The following is a 22,458-nucleotide window of genomic DNA, read 5'->3' as shown; positions in this document are numbered from 1 at the left end:
GACGATACAAAAAATAAAAAAAAATCTCATCTTGCTATCTCCTGGTACAACTCCATTAATTTAACTCTAAACTGTGCTCCAAAAATAGTAATAAAAATGGCTCTGTGCATAGCTATTCATAGGGTGGTAGGATATTATGATACACAAGCAATAAGTCTTAAATAATATTTAGTCACCCCAGAACGCTTATAAAAATCAGAGATAGCGTGTAAAAGCACAGCCTATACAAACAGATCCCAGTGAGCAGTTTTAGGTAAAATTTACCTCTCCAACCCCCTGGGCAGGGTGTAAAGGTCCCCTCCCCTTACTGATGTTCTTGGACAGCCAGACAATTTTTGCAGAGAGCTGGTGGGCTTCGTGGGTCCCCCGCTCTGGGGACTAGGGGACATGCTCACTCGCTCTGAGCTGGACAGTTGGGAAGGCAGTAGGATGAAAAAAAAGGTTGAGTTCAAACCTAAGTGCCCCCCTGCCCTTCCATGGCAGCCTCCAGCGATCCGGGATGTCTCGTGGAGGTTCCCAGCCCAAGGAAGCAGCCGGCAGAGACCAGAAATCATGTACTTTAAAATGTGCAGAGCATTGCAGGGCTGGGTGCAGGAAGAGCTCCATGAACACATACCATCAAAAAAGATAATCGTGTCACTAATCTCTTACCAGCCTGAGTAAGTTTTCTGGAGGGGCTTTCAATCTGGGTGACAAACACGGTGATAACTGTTTCAAAGACACTGTCAGAGCAGCGATCCCATCCGCGGCGCCTGACTCACTGCTGAATTCCCACTCCTGCATTAATGCTAACAATGCTTTTCATTTAAGCCCTTCATTTAGAGGGCTTGCTGTATTAAATTGCACTGTGGCTAAGAAAAAGAAAGAAAAAAAAAAAAAGAACGAACACCTAATATTTTCCCCCACTTTTTTCATGTACCACTCTCGTAAATGTATTGCTGTCCATCTCAGAAATCAAATTCCAGGATCTGGAGGTCCTGAAACTTTAAAAGAAAGCAAAGGCACAAGCGTGAGGACATTACCTCCGTCTGGAAACCCTCTACCAGGATGGCCACCAGCAGGTTAAACAGAACGTAATTCCCAAACGTCATGAGAGCGATGAAGTAGAGAGCAGCCCAGGAGGAGGTCGATGCCATGCCATTGTAGAGGACCTTGTTCCAGTCTTCCTGGGTCAAAATCTGCAGAGGAAGGGTATCAGGAAAATGGAGATACTGGAGGATTGTGTGCCATTTTGCCCGAGTCCGGCTGGGTATCTGTGCTCTGGATGGGCCAAATGAGCATCCCACTTTTGGGGTATCCACTGTAGCTATAACCACAGGAGGATAAATCCGGCCCAAGCCACCTTCTGAGCCAGAGAAGAGATAGGACCAAAATGACCGTGACTCCCATGCTACCGGTAAGGACCCTGCCCAAACTGCCCCGACTCCCAGCCGCACCAAGGGACGCGTTCAGCCGTAAGGGAGTGCAACATCGCATGGGTCGGACCTTTCCTTTGGTCGGCCAGAACAGCTAGAAGTCCTTCACAGATCCAGCAGTTACAGAGCTCAGAGCTGCTAGAACAAAAAACTGCAAATATCAATCATGGGCTTAAAACAGATTCTGTTCTTTGTCGAGATATCGCCGCAAATGGTCCTGATCTCTTCCTCTCCATCTCCACCCTCTACACTTACTTTCACCCACCCAGCCCATACCCTGCAAATGCAAGAGCCTCCTACCTTGGCAGCCCCTCCTCATTAGCTTTCTGATTTATTCTGGGAAACAGTCTGAAAACCCCTGTGTTCCCGCACTTGTGGTTTTGGGTCCTCTCCCGTCCACGGCAAGGAGCTTCACTAAGCTCTGTCAGATGCTTTGGAAAACAACCCCAGCCCCTGCAGCCCCCAAAATGCACACGAGTTGTGGCGTTTTCCATTTTGTACCTGGAAAACAGTGACGATGGCCCAGAGCAAGGAGTCGAAGTTCTTCCTGTCGGGCAGCGTGTCGCCGTCTCGCTCCGAAGCAAACTTACAGCCAAAGAGGTGCATCCCCAGGATGCTGCACGGGAGGGAAAGCAGGGGTTCAACAGGAGACGACATCGGTCTCCTATTAAGAACTAATAATCGCACAGCAGGACTGACTGCGTCTCCTGATTTCACCTGGGCAGGTTTTTTTGGTTTTTGGTTGTTTTTTTTTTTTTTAAAGATGAATCATTCGTTCACTGAAAAACACGCCTCGAGATCACGCAAACCAGTTGTGAATTTGGGTCAAATTTGTCAAACAGTTTCAGGCAAAAAGTATGCCTGCTCCTTCTTTTTCCTCTGCTTTGTTTTTGTTTTTTTTTAAAGTCAAAACATTTTTTTTAGAAAATGTTGAAAGAAAATGTTTTGACTTTCTGCTTTGCAATGACACATTTTTAGCAAAATATGCTTAATTTGAATTAGGAAGACAGAAAGGGTTTATGTGAAATACCTGAATGAGACATTTTAGGGGACCCAAAACAGCTTTTTCAATTTTGACAGGAAAACAGAATACCTTTCATTTAAGATTGATACTAAAATAATAATTTGTTTTCCCCTGCTCTTGGCCAGTAACCTGAATAATCAAATTATTTACAGCTCTACTGTAAATGGCTGCAAACGGTGGCTTTGGAGTGAAACATCTTGCTGGGAGAAGGGACATTATTCCATGGAAGAGACTGGCTTTCTTCAGCCTTCCCAGTGCCTGGATTGCTGGAACACCAGCGTTGGCTGTTACAAGGAGACAGGCTCTTCTCAAATTCTAGACCAAAATCAAAAAATTCGGGGCTATGCCAACCCTATTTCTAACGTTTCCACTGCAGAACCTCCCTTCTCAGAAGAGGCCATGCAAGAGCACAAGCACCACCACGGCTGACTTTATTTTAGGAACATCACCCTCTCCTTGGCAATATTTTTAGCATCAGGCTTTCTGTTAGTCGGTAAGTAATGGGACCGCTGTCTTGGGGTGATGTCAAAGAATCATCCAGCTGAAAGATTTTCCTTGTAAGTCATCTTGCAAAGACAGATGTCTCGTTTGGCCAGAGTTGAGAGAATTTAGTCAGGGCAGCAAGCCATCGCCAGCTCTGGCCAGCGATGCTGTTTCTGGGACTGTTCAGCTCAGCCATGCCCTGGTATGGACTCTTACATCTCCTCACCTCGCCACGGGATCCCACCTAAAAAACCCCCAGGACTGGGAATCGGAAGTGCTCACCTGAAGATGAAGATGAAGAGCATCAGCAACATGCAGAACGTAGCCACGTTGTCCATGGTCTTCATGAGGACCACGAGCTGGCGCTGGAGGGCTGGCATGAAGCGGACCAGCTTCAAAACTCGCATGAGCCGAAAGGTCCGCAGGACCGAGAGCCCCCCACCTTGCTGGCCCACTATCTCCCACACACTGAGGGATAAAAAAAGGTCATTGCAGGATGAGAAGACAAAGCCTAACGCAAAGGCATGGAGGAGAGGAAGCAAAGGGAGGGTGAAATTCAGAGAGAAGAGGCATGGAAAGCGGGCAGAGATGCACTGCCAATGCCCCCAGTGAGCTGGACTCCATCCAGGCTTGCAAAGAGCAGAGCCCCACTAGAATGTCAAAAACACGCCTGCAAATCAGTGGCTGCAGCTGCAGGGGCAATTACAGCCTTTGCACGTGCCAAAAAACCAGACAGCTGCTTAATCGGGCACTGTTTGTACCGTTTGGATCCTAGACTTTCCCAGGACTTTGGGACTGAGGGCTTTCTGCTTGGGCCTCTCTCTAAAATGACCATAAAATAACCCCAAGATATGTATAAGCAATCATGTCTAAGTGCATTAATTTACAGCAGAGACGTATAAAGTGTCATAGGAAAGTATTTATGCCCACTCTCCATTACTTTCTGTTTAATTAAACAGCCAAATGAGGAGAAACATGCATAAAGAAAGCTCTAGGTTTGTACCTAATCACCACGATGATCCCATCAAAGATGTTGTATGGATTCTTAATATAGCCAAAAGGACCATAAACGAGGACTTTCAACAGCATCTCCAGGGCAAAGAGGCTTGTGAAGACTATGTTGCTGATCTCCAGGGCGTTGGTAAGCTCCTCCGGCTGGGGAAAGAGGAGGAGGAAAGGGACACGGTAAGCAGCACAGCTCCATTTGTTAGCCATATCCAAAACTACACCTGGAAATACAAGCCCCAATACCACAAGTGTAGGACTACCGATGCTAACGGTGTAGCGAGCAAATGGTAATAGCTCACTCAAAGCCCAGGAGAGAGAAGAAAAATGCTAGCAGAGTATTTAAGGTTTATACACCCGTTGTAAATTGAGCAGGTAAATCCAGGCATGGACTTCACGTTAATCACAGCTTTAGTACCACCTCAGGAGGTTTATGTAGAAGTGGCGTGTACTGAGCCTTAACGCTTTCACATCCTCCAACCCAATTCTCCTTATGCAGAAGGGAGAGTCGGACCGTTTTCTCATGTAAATATCCTCTTAGGGCCTGTCTTTTTATTTCGTATCTCATCAAAAGATTTAAGCTATGATTTTCAAATGCAGAGATTTGAGGTGCTATAGCTGGAATGGCTCAAAAAACCTCATTATCAGGAAGCCCCAAATACTGCAACTGAGGAAGGGCCTGATCCCGGCAATTCAGACTCGTAGCTCTATTTTTAGATTGCCAAAAAAACCTAAAAAACAGACTTCCCGTAATCTTAGTCTTAAATTAATACCTTACATGTTTTTCTAGCATATTTCACAGAGGGTTCCCAACAATGCCTGCAGATACCCAGCGCTGCGCTTTCCCCAGCGGGTGGGCAGGCATTACTGGAAAACATATGGCAGAAGACAAAAACCGGTGGCGTAGTCTGTTTAGGATCAGTCAGTGGCAAAGACAGGAGCAGAATCTGCAGTACCAGATCCCTTCTCCCCATTTAACCCCAACACACAGCCACAACTGCATGTTTGTACTTAAAGGCTTCATTAAAATCAAGAGACAGCGTCCTGCTGGCAGATGGCTGCAGGGTCATGTCGGCAACGCCGAGGTGCCCCGCGGGGCAGTGGGCTGGCACAGTTCACAAAGCACCTTATGCACACTGGGTGCTGGATTCCTCTTAGGGGTAGTTTGGCACTTAACTCACTCAGATGCTTTCCTAAATCCCCACGTGTAACCACCCGCAGCTTTAGATGCCTGAACATCATGGTGAGTTACAGCCAGATGTGCAGGTTCACGGCAGCTACACCACGAGCAGAAGCTAACGTGCAACGCGTGCTGTTGACTGCTCCCACCACTTACATGTAACACCTTCATGGCTGGCCAAAAACTTCCTACAACGGGCCAGGAGCTGCCATGCCACGGCACATGCTGCGGCACAAGCTGTAGGGTTTGACGTGAGGTGACCCAACCCCAACCCAACACCATGGGAGCCGGGAGAGGGGATGGCTCAGGGGCAGGGTCAACACTTGATCAACTGTTTTTCAGAGTCCCAAGAAACTGCAGCGACCAAAGGCTCCACAGATATACACAGGCAAATAAACAGATAAATCCATGTGGGCATTCAACTCTCTCTTTCTCAGGGTTGAAGTCTCCAGGCACAGCTGGCTGAGCCCTTGCAGCTCAGGTTTCTCCAACCCAGTATGATGGTAGATGGGGGACCCAAATTGGTCTGACGTTATCTCAGCGCGACAGTATAATCCCTGAGGACTTGCACTGATACTAGTGGGAGCTTGTGATGACACAGCAATGGTCACGGGATAGCAAAGGGGGAAACGGCAGCATTGAAAAGAAAAAGTAATTAAAAAAAAAAAAAGGGGGGGTGTCGAACACTTCCTATACCTCAAACATCCTCGCTGAGGAGCAGATCCCTTGGCTAGAGTTTGCCAAACACACCAGACACACAGCCCAAATCACCTCCTCACTGATCTAGAGCTGAAATACAAATGCTCCAGCTCTCGATATTAAACGCAGCCCTGGTTTAAAATCATACGCCTATGGGAACACTCAGACACAAAGTAATAAATAGGCCGAGAACTTATATGTCAAGCTGCACCTCAGGACAATTTCAAATAGCTGAAAGTCTACATTAGTCACAAAAAAAATGCCAACTCATTCATGAGTGCCCCAGCACCGAGGCAGGCTGTGCTGTTATCATTATCGCAGCGATACTGCTGGAAAGAAAATGCGTTCCTGGAAGCTTTCCTTCTCATCCATCAGCACCACTAACCCGGGTCCCGAAGGCTGATTTCCACCCTCTGCGACCACGCTGCCAAATCTAACCCTCCCCGCAGGCGCAACCCAGTTAAGTCCCTCGATGCATGAGCAGCGCCCAGCATCTCCCACAGCTGCGGCATCCCTTCCCCGCGGGGGCTGACATGGAAAACCCAAGCAGCCCCGGCAGGGATGTCGTATTAATAGCGTGGATTAATGAAACTTTGCACTTCATGAGCACCTTCTGGTTGGAGATGTTATTGGGATGTATAAATCTGGATGGGAGGCGCTGGCAGGGCACAGCTGGATGACGTGGGGAGCCACGGGGGGAGCAGTGCTGATGCTGCAACTCTCACAGGACCCCCAGCACCCACCAGAATGGCCGTGACCACCCCCCCCCCCCAGCCCATGAAACATCCCTCCCAGCCCACCCGGCTCACGAGAGCCCCAAATACCCCTGGCACCGGCGCGGGAGGACTATGGGTCAGCCTGTGCAGCGTGGTGATGCTCAGCACCCGCAGCAGCACCAGATCCATCCATCGCCCCCTACTTCACACCGAAAAAGCCGCCTGGCCCCCCACTCCTCCTCCACACACTCTTTTCCGCTTCCCTCGCAGGAAACGGTTTTTAATATCTGAGACATTGGGCGCCCGTAATAAAAATGAAGAGTGGGATCTCCTGAACCGGAGCTGAGAATTAATATCCAAAAATCTAAGATTAATGGCCAAAATGGGTTGAAAGAGGAAGGGAAAACTTCCCTTTCACCTGGCCAGGAGAAGAGAAGGGTCTCCAGGGCAGCCTGGAACTCTGCCAGGGGAGGGCGAGGCGAGCATCTGCTGGAAGCACACCGCAACCAGACCCGGCTGAAATCAAGGAGTTATTTTGCTTTGGGAAACAACACATCCCTAAACAGTTGAGACGGGGCGATGCGAATTACTTGGAGGATTTCTGCAGCCAGCTGTGGAGCGCTCTCCCCCAAGCCCCTCGCTCCCGCTCGGGGGTCCCCAGGGCAGCTCATGGGCCCCCTGCAACAGCTCCGCATCCCTTTCAAGGGACACGTCGCTGCAGCCCGTCCATGGGGCACCCACCCGGACCCCTGCCACAAGCACTGCCGGGAATTATTTATAAAAATAGAGGTGGGCTGAGATCGTGATCCTGTCCAAGGGGATCACAGCCAGGCAGTGGGGATTCAAACACTTCTGAGAACGCCAGCTATGGGATTTCCATGCAGCCATAGATGCGTACAGATAATAAGACTGTTTATAAGATGCTTCTGCTCTAGAGAAATCAGAAACATGCCTGAGACTTCTTTCCTTAGACATCATTACAATACAGCAGGAAAGTGGCTTTTCTCTCCTGTGGGAATTGAAATTGTCATCCCATTCCAAACAGGAATGCAGTTTCAGAATTGGCGAATTGAAACACTTTGTGCCCAAAATTTTGAAAGCTCTCCCCTTCATTTCAGTCCCTATTCCCTTATCCATTTGCTCTGTACTGTAAATCAACTGAAATTAAAAAACATAAATAAAAGTCAGCTTGAAGAAGAACATGGAACTTTTTGTTCCCCAACTGTTCAAATGGACGTTTCAAATATCTCAGACAATGTATTTCAATAAATTTTTTTCTTTGAAGCCAGTTCACTGAAACCGCTCCCCTCCCACGAACAGCTTCAAGTTTGATAAGCTGCCATTTTCTGACAATAACTGTCTAATCAAAACTATATTGACTAGCTCTAGACATAATGCACCTGGGAGAGTCACCGACTCCTGGCACACAACCAGCTCCACAAGTCCTCGCCAGGCATGGATGAAAAGAGCCGGTAAAATCAAGCAGCTTTCCCCTCTGAGGGCCACAACACGGCAGCTGAGGAAGGTGGCATCAGTCCTTTGACTAAAGGATATATTTGGAAAACAAACCCCTCTAGGAACCCCCCTGGAAAGGGTATTTTGCAGGGAAGCAGAGCCTGAGGTGCAGACCCTGGGGTTTCTTTGCAGTAGAAAGCCTCCTGCCTACCACCCCGATTACAGCACATCTGCCACAGCCTCAGCTTCTCCATTAAGAGAAAAGTCTGCTAATTCTCTCATCATCAGCAGCAGTGACTAATTAAAAGGAAAGCATCCTATGATTAAATGAGCAACACCCAGAAAGACCGAGATACAAGCACGATTCAGCTGTGGCACAAAACACCAGCTCTTCCGATGAGTCTTCGGTAAATACTGAATTTTGTTTCCAGGACACCTCGCCTTGCTGGACACACAGATGTGGTGTCCTGGATAAATCATTCCCTGTTAGCTCTCTGTTTGTGTAGTGTCGATTTGTTGATGTACCAAACAGCACATTGACAAGCTCTGGCAGCACATAAAATAGGAGCAGACAGAGCAGCATCTCCCATAAACACCACGCAGCGAACGAAGGCGGCAGGGAGGAGGCGGCGAGCCACGGGCGCCGGCCCAGACATAACCCTGCCTGGCAGGGTGCAAACCGTGGCGGCAAGGAGGGGGTGCTCTCTGCACCCTGCCTGGAGGTTTCAGGCAGGGCTGCCTGGCACCAAGCAGGGCACTGCCGTGGGGGACAGGAGGGGGCAAGGGAAGATGTCCCCAGGTACTAAATGTTGCCTCGAGGGGTATCTCAGAGCTGGACCAGCACTTTGCCCTTTTTCAGCATTCAGAAATAGGCTGTAACGCATTTCTTTAATTTTTTTTTTCTTTTTTTAAACTGAGTAGAAGCGCAGGAGTGAGGTTTCCGATGGCAGAAGGGACGTGCTCCATTTCCACCTGGACACAAGACGGTGGCACATGCTACTCCTTCCTGTGCACAGGGCTCCAAGGTGTCTGCTGAGCGAGCGAGGCTGCAGGCAATGAGTGGGGAAAAAGGTGAGGACAGGGGCTGGGGTGATTAAAAGCGCAAGCCCCGGGGGCTGTGTTCCCCAATTCCTCAAAGACAAGCCCTGCTGCGCGATGAAGTGCAACCAAGTGCCCTGGCAGACGGTGCACAGAGCTTACAAGGCTTCTACTCCTGCCTTCCTCCAGCCATGACCCATATAAAGCACAGGCATGGCACAGGCTCTTCATCATCATCAGACCTGCACCCAGCGCCATGGGCGCGTCTGGCATGGATCCGTCCATCCCCATTTCCCCCTTGCTCCAGGCTGTGGCCAAGCCTGGTCTTGCCCAGCCCCTGCCCCTGGGGATGTCAGCACAAAAGAGCAGAAGCACCCCAAGGGCTTTCCTCTCTATCTTGCTAACAATAAAATAAAACAGAAAAAACACTCTGTCTCACCACAGCACAGCGGGAGGGATGGGGTGACCAGCCAGGAGGCAGATCCCTCCTGATCCCGAGGGCTCTGCTTCTGCGAGCGGATCCAGAAGACCATGAAAACTTCTAACCCATTCAAATGGCTGCAGAATAAAACCCTTCTGAAATTATTACCATGGCAACTAAGGAAAAATAACACAGAAAGAAAATACTGACCTCAGCTACTTCACAGGAAACACCAACAACATTTTACTGACTCATCACTTGCAGATTTTTAATATATATACATAAGAAAAAAATCAAATGGGTCACACAAAGACGCGATTTTCAACCTGACACCGCTCCATTAAGATCCTCTCCACCCTCCGCATGGGTGCAGACACGCACCGGGTCTACCTCGAAACAGGAGCCAGACCACGAGTCCTGGGACAAAATGCAAGAAATTCTGATGACCAGAAGCAGCTATTAACTAACAAAATGAGGTGCCCTTTTTTTGCCCTCTCCCATGCCCGATTCCCCATCTTTTATAGCTCACGGCTATGTCCTCAGTCAACCAACAGGCCTTCTCCATGCCCTGCCCTCGTCGCACCCACATTATTCCCCCTGCCTTGGTGCACCCGCTGAGCCACGGCCATCCAAAAAACCACTTTGGTTCCCTTCGGTAAATACAGCTCCTCTTAGCTCCAGAGCCACTTGCTTCTTTATAAATAGAAATTCAATCCACACATATTTTCAGCGATGACATTCATTGTCTTTGGGGCTCCTTAAAAGGCATCGGGCTTTAGTTATTGTCCTGGGTCCAGCAGCACGAACCTGAGCCGTGCTTAATTGGAGCCTGATAGACCGATAGGCTTTTTCTACTCATCCTTTGCCAAATTGGTTAAAGAAAACAATTCAGAAGGTAGCAGGATTGCAGAGGTTTTTGCTTTGCTCCTCCTGGGGCTGGAGACACAGAAAGGGCAGCGAGCTCGCTGCTCGGTGGGCTGGAGGACTGCTGGGAAGTTCAGGATTTATAGGCATTTATTAAAAGGAAATGACTTTGACAGACAAGCGAACAAGTCCAGTTTCATCCCATCACCACATGAGAAAGGAGAATTTTGTTACGGGCTGAATGGAGGCTGAATATTTCATGCCACGGCAAGTGACGCTGTAAGAAAGGGAGGAAAGCAGCTTTCATTTCAGAGAAATCGGAGCTGTCTGCACAGGAGGGACTCCCCTTCCACCACCGCTGCTAATCTCCTCACCTTCCACCCGTTCTTCCCCGTTCCAGTTAACAAATGTCCCTTCCCACCCCACACCTGCAGAAGGAAGGAGCTGAGTCCCATGCACATGGCACCTTCTGGTGCAAGACCTTCCTCTCCACCACATCCTTGTTGAGCAACCATGGCCAACAACCGAATTCCCCGGCCCTGACTGCCTGTACAGGGCCGTGTCCCCATGCACCTCTGCCTCCTGTCCACCCCGAGCCCGGGGTGCAAATGAGGGGACAAGCCCTGAGCAAGATGGAGAACCTCATCAGTCAACCCTGAAGGGACCTGCCGTGAACTATCCCTGCTCAGGACCATGAACAGGATCCGCAGACCATGCTCTCCTCCTCCAAGCCCTGGGGCCGTGCTCTCTTTACCCCTCTCAGGAGGCACAGCAGATATTCTCGCCTGAACTCCTTATCTCTCTCAGCTTGAGATTTCTGGATGAATATTATCCCAGAAAGTGCAAGAAAAACATGAACTGGCTCATCCCTCTGCTCAGGTTTCGAAGGAGCTTAAGCTGAACAAAAGCTGCATTTCCACTTGGTCACACCTTGTAAGTACTTGAGATTTAAAGCCCTCCATTTCTAGTTAATCTAAACCAAGTTTGAAACTTATCTCCCCATTAGTACTTGAAAAGGTACCGGGGGAGGGAGGAAATAAAAAAAGGGAAAGAAAAAGGCTGTCTCTGTACAGCTCCTGCACAGTTCTGCTGAACCCGGGTTTCTGGTGCTGGTAACATTATCTCTAATGCTGACAGACGTCCACGGGGGAAAAGCTGGTCGTTTCCTAACATCAGCAAAAAAACAATTATAACAGCGAGCTGAAATCCAGCAGAGACGAGGGAAAAAGCACTCGGCTCCTGTCCCCGCTCCCGCTGGGGGCTGAGCGGGGTGGGAAGGGGCTCTGCGAGGACACGGGTAGCAGCAGGGCAGACTCATGGGCACCAACAGCATTGGGACCAACCTCTACCAGGAGAGTCGGGGGAAAAAATGGACTGATCCCTGGGAAATCACCAACAATCAGCAATCAGGAGCGCTTACAGATGAAAGCATTTGCTGGTGCAAGCTGAGGATGCTCCAGAAGCTCTAGCTGAGTTTGCTGGCTCCCACCCAAGGGGAACAACCACAATAATCCAAGAAGGAGCAGAGAGAAACGCCCGGCTATCTGCAGAGAGCAGCGATTTTTCATCCGCGTGGGGACGAAGCAAGTTTCGAAAGCACACATCATTTTCCCATTTCACTGAGCCGGAGTCTCTTCACAACACTGCCTGAGCAGAGATAACACGAGGGTACGGATGGCAGCTGAAACAACAGCTGTAATGATAGGATCTAAGGCAGCCCGAGTATTTCCAGCCTCTGAACTAAATTAACAGGAAACAATTGACACTTACGGCTCCCCATCCAGGGAGCTGAAGAAAACTTTAGTAGATGTCAAGGAATCCACATAGGCTCATCCCTAAAGCATGCAGAGAACTGAATTATCTGATAAAAAACCCATACGCTTTCCAGTTGCATGAAGTCTCATTTAATTTTCAAATCATTCAGTCTCCAGAACCAGGATAAAGTCTGCTTTATAGGCACAGCCCATTTTTTTAATGACTATGAGGGCCGTGGCACCCCTGTGTTTTGCATGACACTCTGGAAGAGCTTCGTGAGTGAGTCAATTAAAACACTCTTGAGTTCCTACAAGACCTCATAAACCCTTCAAATCACTGAGAAGCGGAAGAACCCCCGAGGTCCATAAAAAGAATTACCCCCAATAACAAACAGAGAGCTGGTTTTGAAGTCAGTGATCCTAGTGATTAACAGCTCTGATGACTTCCATTAGCGTTGACTTGACTCCTCCAGTCTCCAACAACAAACAGTTAATAAGACTAATTTCTGCTTAAGCAGGAGCTAATTGAATACAGCACGTGTAAATCTATAGGGCACCTCATTTTCCTACCGTGGGAGTGCCCTATGCAGCTGTAGCGCTGAGAAATTAAGTTGATGCTACAAGCCCTGCGTTGGGCAAAGCCAGCAGACACCGAGGGAGGGAAAGCCTCACTGCGCTGCCAAAGCTTTGATCGCTTGGCTAAGAGTAGCTGGCACAGGGCTGGAGAGATGTGTAATGGAGTTAAATAGAGACATGGAACATGCACCAAAGTGGAAGTGGAGATATCTCTAAGGAAGAGAAGATGGTGTGTGAGCGCAGGACCTTGCGAGCTCCCGCGAAAAGCCTGGGGCAGATGGAGGTTTTCCGGGGAAAGGCTGTCTCATTGATTTAGAGGGAAGCACACACATGCATAAGTGCCCTCCTGAATCAAAGCCTAATGAATCAGATTCATACAAGGAAGCATCAAATTAGAAACTTCGCCACAAAGAAAAGTCGGGCTGTACTATTAAGGCCACGGTTGGAGTAAAGCAGCCGGGGTGCAGGGTTAAGGGGGTACAGCACCGGTTTGCATCGGTGTGCGATGCAGAGAGCCCCTGGTGCAGCACCAGCTGCTGCCTGGATGTGGGATGGGTCCTCGAGTCCCTGCACTCACAGGAAACAATTCAAAAGAGGTGCAAGAGATACCAAAAATATTTTTTTAAAAAAGCATTCCCTTCCTTCCTGACCTGGAGGCCTGACACAAATCCACACACATGAAAGAAGACAAAATTTAGATGTCCTGGGTCAACCTGATGTGGAGATGCAGAGGTCAGAGCAGACACGGTGTTGCCCACAACCGCCCTGTGCAGCCAGGCAAGGGCGAGCCGGGCAGCACGCACCCTGCGAGTTGCAGCTCATGCCCGGATCCTCCACAGCCTCCTCGGGAGGCGAACGAGCACTTGGCAAGATCTCATTTTGGCACATAGGGATGTCAAAGGAGCAGCCTCCACATGCCCGACAAATCTGCAGCTGCCCTCCACCACTCCTGGGGCCAGCAGCAAAAGGTTCAACTTGGCTTGAAACTGGTGGAGATTAGGATGCTCTTGACCACCAAGTCCTGGAAGTAAAGTCCTTCTGATCCCCAAAACGCCCTTATTTCTTGAGGCAGTGCTCACAAATGGATCCAGACCTGCTGCCCTCCAGCCTGCCCAGGACTTTGGACACTAGCACAGACTCAAGCATCCCAAGACCTGGGGCACCAGCCTGCCAAATCCCCACTGTCCAGCTCCGTTACACCACTTCTCCATGGAGCAATCAAATTTTCCTCCCACGTGGAGAAACCAATCAGTGGGTGTCACAACAGCTAATAATTTTCAGTTACCTTCTTCCCTACACACTGAATTCAGGCAGAAGCAGAAGTACATAAATACCATATGGGTGACTATTATAAATGCTTGAACCTGGAGCCTAATGGTTCCTCCATGCCGGCAGGTTTTCTAATGCTGCTGCAGTTACTGACCCTTCACCTCCCCTCTCGATCATCCTGGATACCTGAAAATTTCACGTCCTCTGACGCTGATTAGGAAGACTCCCATGCTCTCCAGCCTCAACTGTTTACATAAATAGACACCTTAATGCATTTTGCCAGCAAGCTTTCCTTTCATGCTTTGGCACAGATGGTTGATATTTCCATGCCGCACTGGCTATCAGATCGTAATGTTACCGGTGACAACTTTACATCATCTGCACTGTGTACACTCTGGGCCCCTGCAGTGGGATGCGCTAGGAATTCAGCTTTAGATACTACCATGGGCTGAGGCTGCTCCTGCCTTCTGCAGATGGAGTTTGCACACCCTGGTTCTTGGCACTGCTGCTTTGTGGATTCCTACAACACCTTGCTGTAGCTGGGGGTGCTCCACCAGTTACCCTCCCGCTGGGGGGATGTCAGGCGTCGCCTCTTCCCACTTCCTTGAAGAACTGCCTCCCATGGGTGATGAGCTTTTCTCCTTGGGTGCTGTCCCAAAGAGTCATTCACCCCCATCATCTCTCCAATTTGCTTTTAAGAATTAACAAACGGTTCTCTACAGGTCTGAACCAATTTCTCTTCCTTCCTTCAGAGACACCAGAGTTTTGGACCACTCTAGATCCAAGTCCCTGCAAGCTCCAGCCATGGATTTGAACCAGCTGCAGCTTTGGGGAGGCCAGTGCAGGACTCTCCAGTCTCTTGTTATGTTAACAATGGCAAAACACCGCAGAGACGGCAGCTGAAATTCAAGCACTATTTAAACAAATGAATATGTAGGGTATAGTTCATACAATGCAAGTTCAGACAAGGAAAATCGGAACAGCCAGGAAGCTCAATGTGAACCATATTTTAAAAACAAAAACAAAACTCCAAAGCCCTTCCTCAAGGAAGCCCTTGCCGAATTCTTTCCCCTGCTGAGGAGTCCAACATCACGCCTTGTACTAAAGCCTTTGCATTTCACTCCAAGGAAGGATTTGGAGAAGAAAAAAAAAAAAAAGCAGCACATTATGGAACACAGTTTGGCTTACAGCCAGGGCTGGGGGGAAAGCAGCACAGAAACCCTCTGGTTTAGCAGCACATTTTACTCCTGCTCTATGGCAGAACAAGCTTTTGCAAAGCCCTAGCTGTTTGAACCTGCAGCGCTGCAGAGCTTCAGCTTCCCTAAGGCGAATCAGTCAATTGGTTCAACGGTGTATTTAAAATCCCCCGGAGTCTACCTTTAAATCACCTTTATATTCCTCTACCCAAAGCTAATAGTTTCTACCTGCATTTTGCTTCATCTCTGTAGAAAAACAAGCTATTTAGCAGTCACATTAATAATCCGCAGCAATCTGGTTGTCGTTTCCCTGATGGAAAATTTCACACTGCTGCCCAGCAGCAGCGACATGGTGAGTGCTACGTGCACTTCAAACCGCTCTGCTTTCCTCCCACCAAACCCAGCAGTCGTGAGAAAGGCAAGAGTCAGAGCTGGACGGGTGGGGAGGATGGGCAGAAAACGCAGAGTTAAGCCCGGCCAGGCTCATCCACGTGCAGGAACCACGTGGAAGCAACCTGATGCTGAGTGAGAAAGTCAGCAAGCTCATGTCGGAGCTTAGAGGAAACCCAGCTCCTGAACCCCCAGCCATACAATGGTAAAATATTTGTTGACAGTGAGTTTATATGGAAGGTGGTCTATGGAGAGGAGCTTTGGGATGGAAGGTCCTAAAGTAGGAGATGAGCTCCTGGGGACACGAACTACCTTTGCTATGTGCATCCAGCACCCCTGGCCGTGGGTGCTCAGTCTGGCCACATTGACTGATGGGTGAATGCAAATAAACAGCAAGAGGTGTGGGCCAGCGTTTTCAACACACTCCAAATTTCCACTCGTTTCGATGTGCCTTCAAACCACCACTTTCATCCTAAATATCCCAACCCGGCCTTCTCTGGTTGATGAGTCTGTTAAGCAAATGACTGTAAAGGCTGTTTCAGTCTTCTAGGCATCTTCCATGGAGAAAAGCAGGTCTCTCCAGGATGCCTGTCCCAAGGTGAGATAGCCTCCGGAGGAGCATACTTCTCTCCCCTGGCTATAAGGAGGATGTCAGCTGACCAGCTCATGTTTTGAAGTCCAGGATGCTCCGGTGGTCCCAGAGCTGCTGAATCCCACCCAGCACTGCTGGGGACAGATGGGACGGCAGAAGCCTTCCTCCTCCCAGAGTAACCACTAGCCCATCCGTCCTCTCACACAGCAGCTGCTAGCGTGTCCTCTCCCCCCTGGCAAGGTGCTGGTAAACAACACAAGGCTTTTGACATGGCACCATAAAACATGTCCTGAAAGTACTTATCCTAATATAGCCCGGTGTGCCCAGGGTGGCCTCATGTGAAAAGCCCAAGGGGTAAATATTCATTAAATAAGCAGAGAGCTTAATATAGAAAGTCATGGAGTCAAGTACTCTTCAAGCCCCCTCACGTCTTTGCAAACATCAGCCAATGAAGATAAATTTGGCGTGGTTGATCACTTGCACTTTTAGGAAAGGCTCTTCTAAAAGAAAAAAATCACGTTTCAGTGTTTATAATCTCTGCAGAAAGGCCTGGTCCAGCATTTCTGCCCTCTAATTCCTGCTCTCATAACTGTCAGATTATGAAACTGCAGGCTATAAGCCTCCCAAGTTTACAGAAAAACACCTCTCTGCTCTCTGCCGCCACTTTGAGCAGACGAACTAATAAAGACAAGCTCCGCTATTCACTCCAAATGCCTGGGAGAAAGGAATCTGGAACAGTAGTAGTTTCAAAATACCGTCAAAGAAAGCAACCACCCACAGCATCTGGAGTCCCCCCACGCTTATCAGCTCCCTTCACCTTATTACCCGAAAACCACCACAAAAATCTGCCTCTTCCCATCCAGCTGCCTGCTGGGACGCACCACTGGCCGGGACAGAGGCCAGGACCCCGCTGCCCTATTTCCCCCGAGCCAAAGAATTAAGGAGCTGTGTGGCCTCTAGGGTGTTTGGTGATGGGAGCTTGCTCAGCCACCCATCTCTGGTGGGACGGTCCACCGCTACACTCACAGGAGCCTACACCAGCATCTCCCAAAGATGCTCCTGAAAAAGGGCAACAAGCTTTGACAATCTGCCCCTTGGACAGTAGCAGCAAAGACACAGCGGATCTGCTTTCACCTCTCAGCCAAAGGAGGAATATAACTGCTTATTGGTTTCCTGAGCCACCTCCCCCCAGGTTCTTAGGAGATGATCTTCCCGATATTATTAAATAAAGGTGGAATCACTCAAGCTTCCCCGCAGAGCTCCCACCAAGGGCAGCACACGAAGGCGAAACCTGCAGGACTTCAGAGCGCATTGCTGTTTAATGTGCACTGAAAACAAGGGTTAGCCAGCCAAACTGTATTAGGACGTCAGGGAGAAGGCGCTGGCTGGAAGGGACACATTTAGGAGAGCCGCGTCTCCCTGGCGTTCAGTCACTGAGGCATTAATGCCACAGGAGGACACGGGAATTTGGAGCCGGTCTGCAGCCACCACCGCTGGCACTGGGAGCTGTGGGAGAAACGTCTCTGCGTGCAACTGCGAGTGACTCTGCAAATACAAAACGTGCCAGGAAGGGAGAAAAGTAAACAGCCACGACTCGAGATGCAAGGGCTTTCCCAGCAAAGGCTGGCACTGGGACAGGGGTGGCCGTGTCTGTCCGGGAGGAGAGAGGTCTGGCGTCCTGGGAGAAGCACCATGCTGGGCTGGCCACTGGGAGCCCTCAAGCATTGGAAGGGCATATAACAAGGTTTTGCAGCATCTCAGCATCCCCACTAATAAACTCTTCCCTCCAAATCCAAATGAAGCGTGCACCTGCAGCACCAAGCCATCCCATGCCTGCGGCAGGACCGAGGGCACCACGCCAGGCATGCTGCTGGCAGCAGCCACAAAACCTACGTGAGACCAGACTGTGCAAAAGCCTCTCTAAAAGCAGAGCTCTTGTCATCCTTATGGAGACATTTCAAGAGGAACGTGGCAACTCCTTTTCTTAATGACAATATATACAGAGAAAAGCTCTGCTAGGTGACAAGTGTGCGAGAGGCTGGAGCAGAGGCAGCCTCTTGCCTGCAAAGACTCAGATAATCGAGTGGAGGAATAGCCAGCAATGAGCCTATTTTGGACTCAGCGTGCTGTTGCTGAAGCATTCACCGGGGAGGCAAAGGCATTTGTTACCTCCTCTCCAGGGACTGCAAATTCAATAGACTTCCCTGCCTGCAGCTGCACTGACCTTGGAGCCTGCAGCTGCCGGCAGCGCCACTAGCACTGCCGGGCTGGCACAGACGCAGCGGCAAACGGCTGCTCCCTCTCCCTGGCCCCTGCGCCGCAGAAACCAGCAACGCGTGGTGCTGCCCACGTGACGGTGGTCTCAGCACGGTGCTGAGCATCCCTGGCGGGGCCAGGATGCAGGAGCTCACGCAGCCCGGTACCAGCCAAGGTGATTGCTGCCTGCCTCTGCCTGCAAGCTGGAAGCAGGCTCAGAGGAGAAAAATCAGCCCTGCTCTGTCCTGGGACCCTTCCTACAGCACCCCAATGCCTCTCGCCCCAAACCATCCCGTCAGCGGCAGGATTCGGACCCATAACACTGCCCGCATCCCCGCTGCGCCGGGAGCTGCTGGGACACTGCTCACCTGCTCGTGGTACTCAATCCCCATGCTGAGCGTGTTGATGAGAATGGCCACCATGATCCCACGGCCAAAATATTTGCTGTCCACGATCTTCCGGAAGGTCTCGCACACCACGTGCCAGAACGCCAGCACCCGTCTCACTCTCCTGGTCCGGACTCTGCCCCGCCGCGGGTCCCGCTGGTCGCTGTAGTGGGCATCCTGTGTGAACTCATAGACCCCCTCGCTGTCCGAGTCGGCCGTCTCGTTGTCCGTCAGCTCGGCTTCGCTCGCCAGCGCCTTGAGGCAGTAAGGGCAGCTCTCAGGGTTGCAGGAGCCACTGTCCAGCTTGGTGCAGGGGCTGGAGATCTTGCAGGAGCTTTGGCAGGGACCTGAAACACCAGCAGGGCAGGGGCAGGGCAGCCCGTCAGCTGGGATGGGGGGGCTGCGGGCAGCCATGGGAGCAACCCCCGGTTGCTGTTAGCACCAAGCTGTTGCCCTTGACAGGACAGGCATTTCCTAAGGGGAAAAGGGCTCCTGCTGGGCTAAAGAGCCCTCGGCAAAACCTGGGCTCCCCGAGCGCCTTCTCCCCAGTTACAAAGCTCTCTTTGCTGCCCCCAGGCAGACACTGCTGCCAGCCCAGGGCCCCTAGCCCACCTCGTTATACCTCTGGCTATTATGGCTAGGAGAAAGCAATCAGCTCCCCTGGCCCTGGCAGGCTCCAGGCTGTAATTAGCAGGAGTGCCGCTGCCAGCAGCCTCCTTTCCTGCTCCCGCTGCTTGCTGATGCTCCAAAATCACCAGCTTCCCACTCCATGCGCTGCCCCCAGCGGCAGCTCCCAGCTGCCAGGTGGTTCCCAGTGGGATATTCCCCAAAAATCCCACCAGCTGGCTGCCAGGGGAGAGGCTATCTGCAAAGCACGCTCCTGACTCACGCACAGCAGCACACAGCAGTGCGAATAAAAACCCAGCGCTAAACCACCTCAGAGCCCAGCTCTGTGTATTTACTTTCTGGGCAGCTCTGGGCTGGGGGCAGGACTTGGTCTCTTCACTGCACAGCTCCTGGCTGGAAAGGTCAATGCCGCTGTGGAGTGGTGGAAAAGGCATTGACCACCTGGGAAAGCTTGGCTAGAAATGCTTCTTGGAGGCTGAGAGGGTTTGGATTAGACTGGCCTGGGCTTCCAAACCTCAGGATGTGGAGGGGGAAAGAGCATCTTGCAGTGAAGGTATGAAACCCCCGATCCAGGAAAGCTGCATTCGGTGTCTGGCTCTGTTACGGGCTTCCTGAGCAAATCACTCCAGGCAGATTTTTAATATTCGGCACCTGCGATTGCCCCTGAGTACTCGTGCAAAGCAGACACTCAATCTCCCCGAGCCTCAGGTCCCGCAGGGAGCGGAGCTACGCAGTGCTCAGGGATATGCTGGGACTTAGATCTGGAAGGTGTCCATCCCCAAGCTCTGCAGCAAGCGGTGGGCAACACAGCCACCTCCAACCCCTGTGTTTTAGCAAGGAAGGGACATGGCCATTTGGGAGCAGCCAGGCTGGGCTCCAGCTCTGCTTGGCATCACCGAGCCCGGTTCTAGCTGATTTGGGGAGTGCAAGGATTTGGGGAGTGTTCCCTGTAATTGCAGAATAAATTCATTTGACTGGGAGGAGATGGGGATGGGAAAGAAGATGGGTTCATTAAAACATTCATTTCCCTTGGATTTTTGCAAGTATGAAGTCTGGGAGGTTGAAACTTCTCTCCTGGTTTTGGCTATAAGATGCCTTAGGTACATCGGAATATTCGTGTTGGCCTCACCTGGAAAGCTATCACCTTTCTCCGTGACGTGGACTGAAAAGAACCCTGCAAAGATTCAAAAAGAGAAATAAATTAGGTCGCAGCTCGTATTTCTGCAAGACAACCCCAGACCGACACCCAGCCCCAGGCTCACCCGTGCTCTGCGTCTCCAGCAGCTTGTGCATGGTGCTGTACGGCCCAGGCGGGATGTTGAGGCTTGTCAAGGTGCTGCTCCCGGCACCGACCGCCGCCTCCCCCAGGCTCTTCTCTTTCAGCATCTCGTGGGAGGTACTGGGGTGCACCGTGGGGTACACCTTGCTGCCCACGATGTTCTTGGGGATCCCCTCCGGGCTCGGCAAGCCAAGGCCCGGCTGCGGGAGGGATGACTGGCAGCGCACGGGCTCAAAGTGGCAGTCGGCGTGGTAGATGCTGTGGACGGACTCGGTGTTGCTGGGAGCGGCGCTGGGGGCCCCATGGGGGTTCGGTGCCGAGGGGGGAAGCATCAGCCGGTTGGTCCCGTTGTGGAGCGAGCTGGTCTCCACATCGCTGATCTCCGGGCTGGCGCGGGGCGCCCGCAGGTTCCCATTGCCCAGGTGATAGTGGTGGTGGTGGTGGTGATGGTGGTGGATGAGGTGGTGCACAGAGGACCTCTTCCTGCTCCGGCGCTTCCTGGCATGCCGGTCGGCCCCGGCCTTGCTCGTGGGGCTGGTGAGGAAGCCCATCCTCACACCTGCCACCCGGTAGACCTCCACGAGCTGCTTGCTGCCTTTACGGGCAATGTAAACCAGGTACTTGAGGAGTTCGTCATAGCAGCTGCCTGGCTCCGAAAAGCTGGCGAGGGTGCTGGCGTTGGACAGGTAGCGCACGCGCTGCTCCTTCATCAGCTGGCTCTCGCGCTGCTTCGTCTCGGAGAACTGCGTTGCTATCACCACCAGGCAGAGGTTGATCATGAAGAAGGAGCCCACCTAAGGGGACCGGAGCCATCAGCCACCTCGGGGTGGCCATGCCCACCCCATAGCCCTGCCTCACCCCACACCCCGGCGCAAGGAGCAGGGGGCAAACCCCAGCCAGCCCCATCTCCTGCATCACCTGGCAGGGACCACCGGCCGGGACCATGGAGGGGCTGACTCACCCCCCGAGCCCCTGCCCCGGGGACTCCCACACCAGCGCTCCACAGAGGACGTCAGAGATCAAAGACGAGAGAAGATTATTTTGACAAAAGGCTTTTGCTCTTTTAAGACGGTGTTTTTCTCTCTCTGCAGACAGCGGTTGTAATTATCACAATTAGTGGCATTACGATGAATGCACTGAGCCTTCCTGATAGGAGCATTTTTTCTGGCAGTGTGTGGGCAGCTGGCGAGCAGATCCCTTTCCCCTGCTAACGGGATTTGCGGGTGACTATTATGCAAGGGCATCAGCAGCCTGTACCCACAGCTTGGAGATTTTATTTCCAACCACGGTTTCATGAGGTTCTGCCTTCTGCAGAGCCCAGCCTGGATCACAGAGAATTACTGACGTGCTAACGGGCTATCACACGCCGCTAACGTTGCTCGCACAGCATCTGGAAAAGTACTGCTTGCCCTTCCTCTCCGTTGTTTTGGGGATGCTGAGAGCAAGGGATTGTTTCTTTTTTGGGGAAGCTAATAGATAAACCAGAAAAAGCACCATGGACTAAACGATCTCCTACCTTCTCATCAGGGTTTGAGTCCTGGTTTGATGAGGAGCAGAAATCCCCACAACGGCCTAATGGATGACATGCAGCTATTTTGCTGGACTTAGTCCAATTAGACAGCAAGAAAGGGACTCATCTCACTTATCTCAGCTACATCTGAGTGCGGCACCTAATGATCCTTTAGAGTCAAGTGAGAAATAGGCACATCAAGTCTGCAATGCATCTAATTTATTTTGGATGTCTACCTTCGGAGGAGATGAATCACTCCTTTAAAGCACCTATCTTTCTCCCTTGATGATAAAGGGAGTCTAGACAACGAGCTCAGCCAGTCA

General features: G+C 51.0%; 1 protein-coding gene across 13 annotated transcripts in view; it reads right to left on the bottom strand.

Moving 5' to 3' along the window:
• The window catches only part of CACNA1G (calcium voltage-gated channel subunit alpha1 G), a 152,380-nt gene that overhangs the window by 65,904 nt on the left and 64,018 nt on the right, over positions 1 to 22,458 (bottom strand). For all 13 annotated transcript variants that reach the window (XM_076354083.1, XM_076354086.1, XM_076354085.1 and 10 more), the window contains exons 8-14: positions 20,609 to 21,419; positions 20,476 to 20,520; positions 18,702 to 19,066; positions 3,926 to 4,077; positions 3,205 to 3,390; positions 1,917 to 2,031; positions 1,023 to 1,178 (exon numbers count right to left, since the gene is read on the bottom strand). In XM_076354083.1, the coding sequence (XP_076210198.1) occupies positions 1,023 to 1,178; positions 1,917 to 2,031; positions 3,205 to 3,390; positions 3,926 to 4,077; positions 18,702 to 19,066; positions 20,476 to 20,520; positions 20,609 to 21,419 (1,830 nt within the window). The remainder of the gene's footprint in view (positions 1 to 1,022; positions 1,179 to 1,916; positions 2,032 to 3,204; positions 3,391 to 3,925; positions 4,078 to 18,701; positions 19,067 to 20,475; positions 20,521 to 20,608; positions 21,420 to 22,458) is intronic.

The sequence above is a fragment of the Aptenodytes patagonicus genome, chromosome 16 (assembly GCF_965638725.1).
Source record: "Aptenodytes patagonicus chromosome 16, bAptPat1.pri.cur, whole genome shotgun sequence".
NCBI classification, from domain to species: Eukaryota; Metazoa; Chordata; class Aves; order Sphenisciformes; family Spheniscidae; genus Aptenodytes; species Aptenodytes patagonicus.
This window is presented reverse-complemented; position numbering and strand designations above follow the sequence as displayed.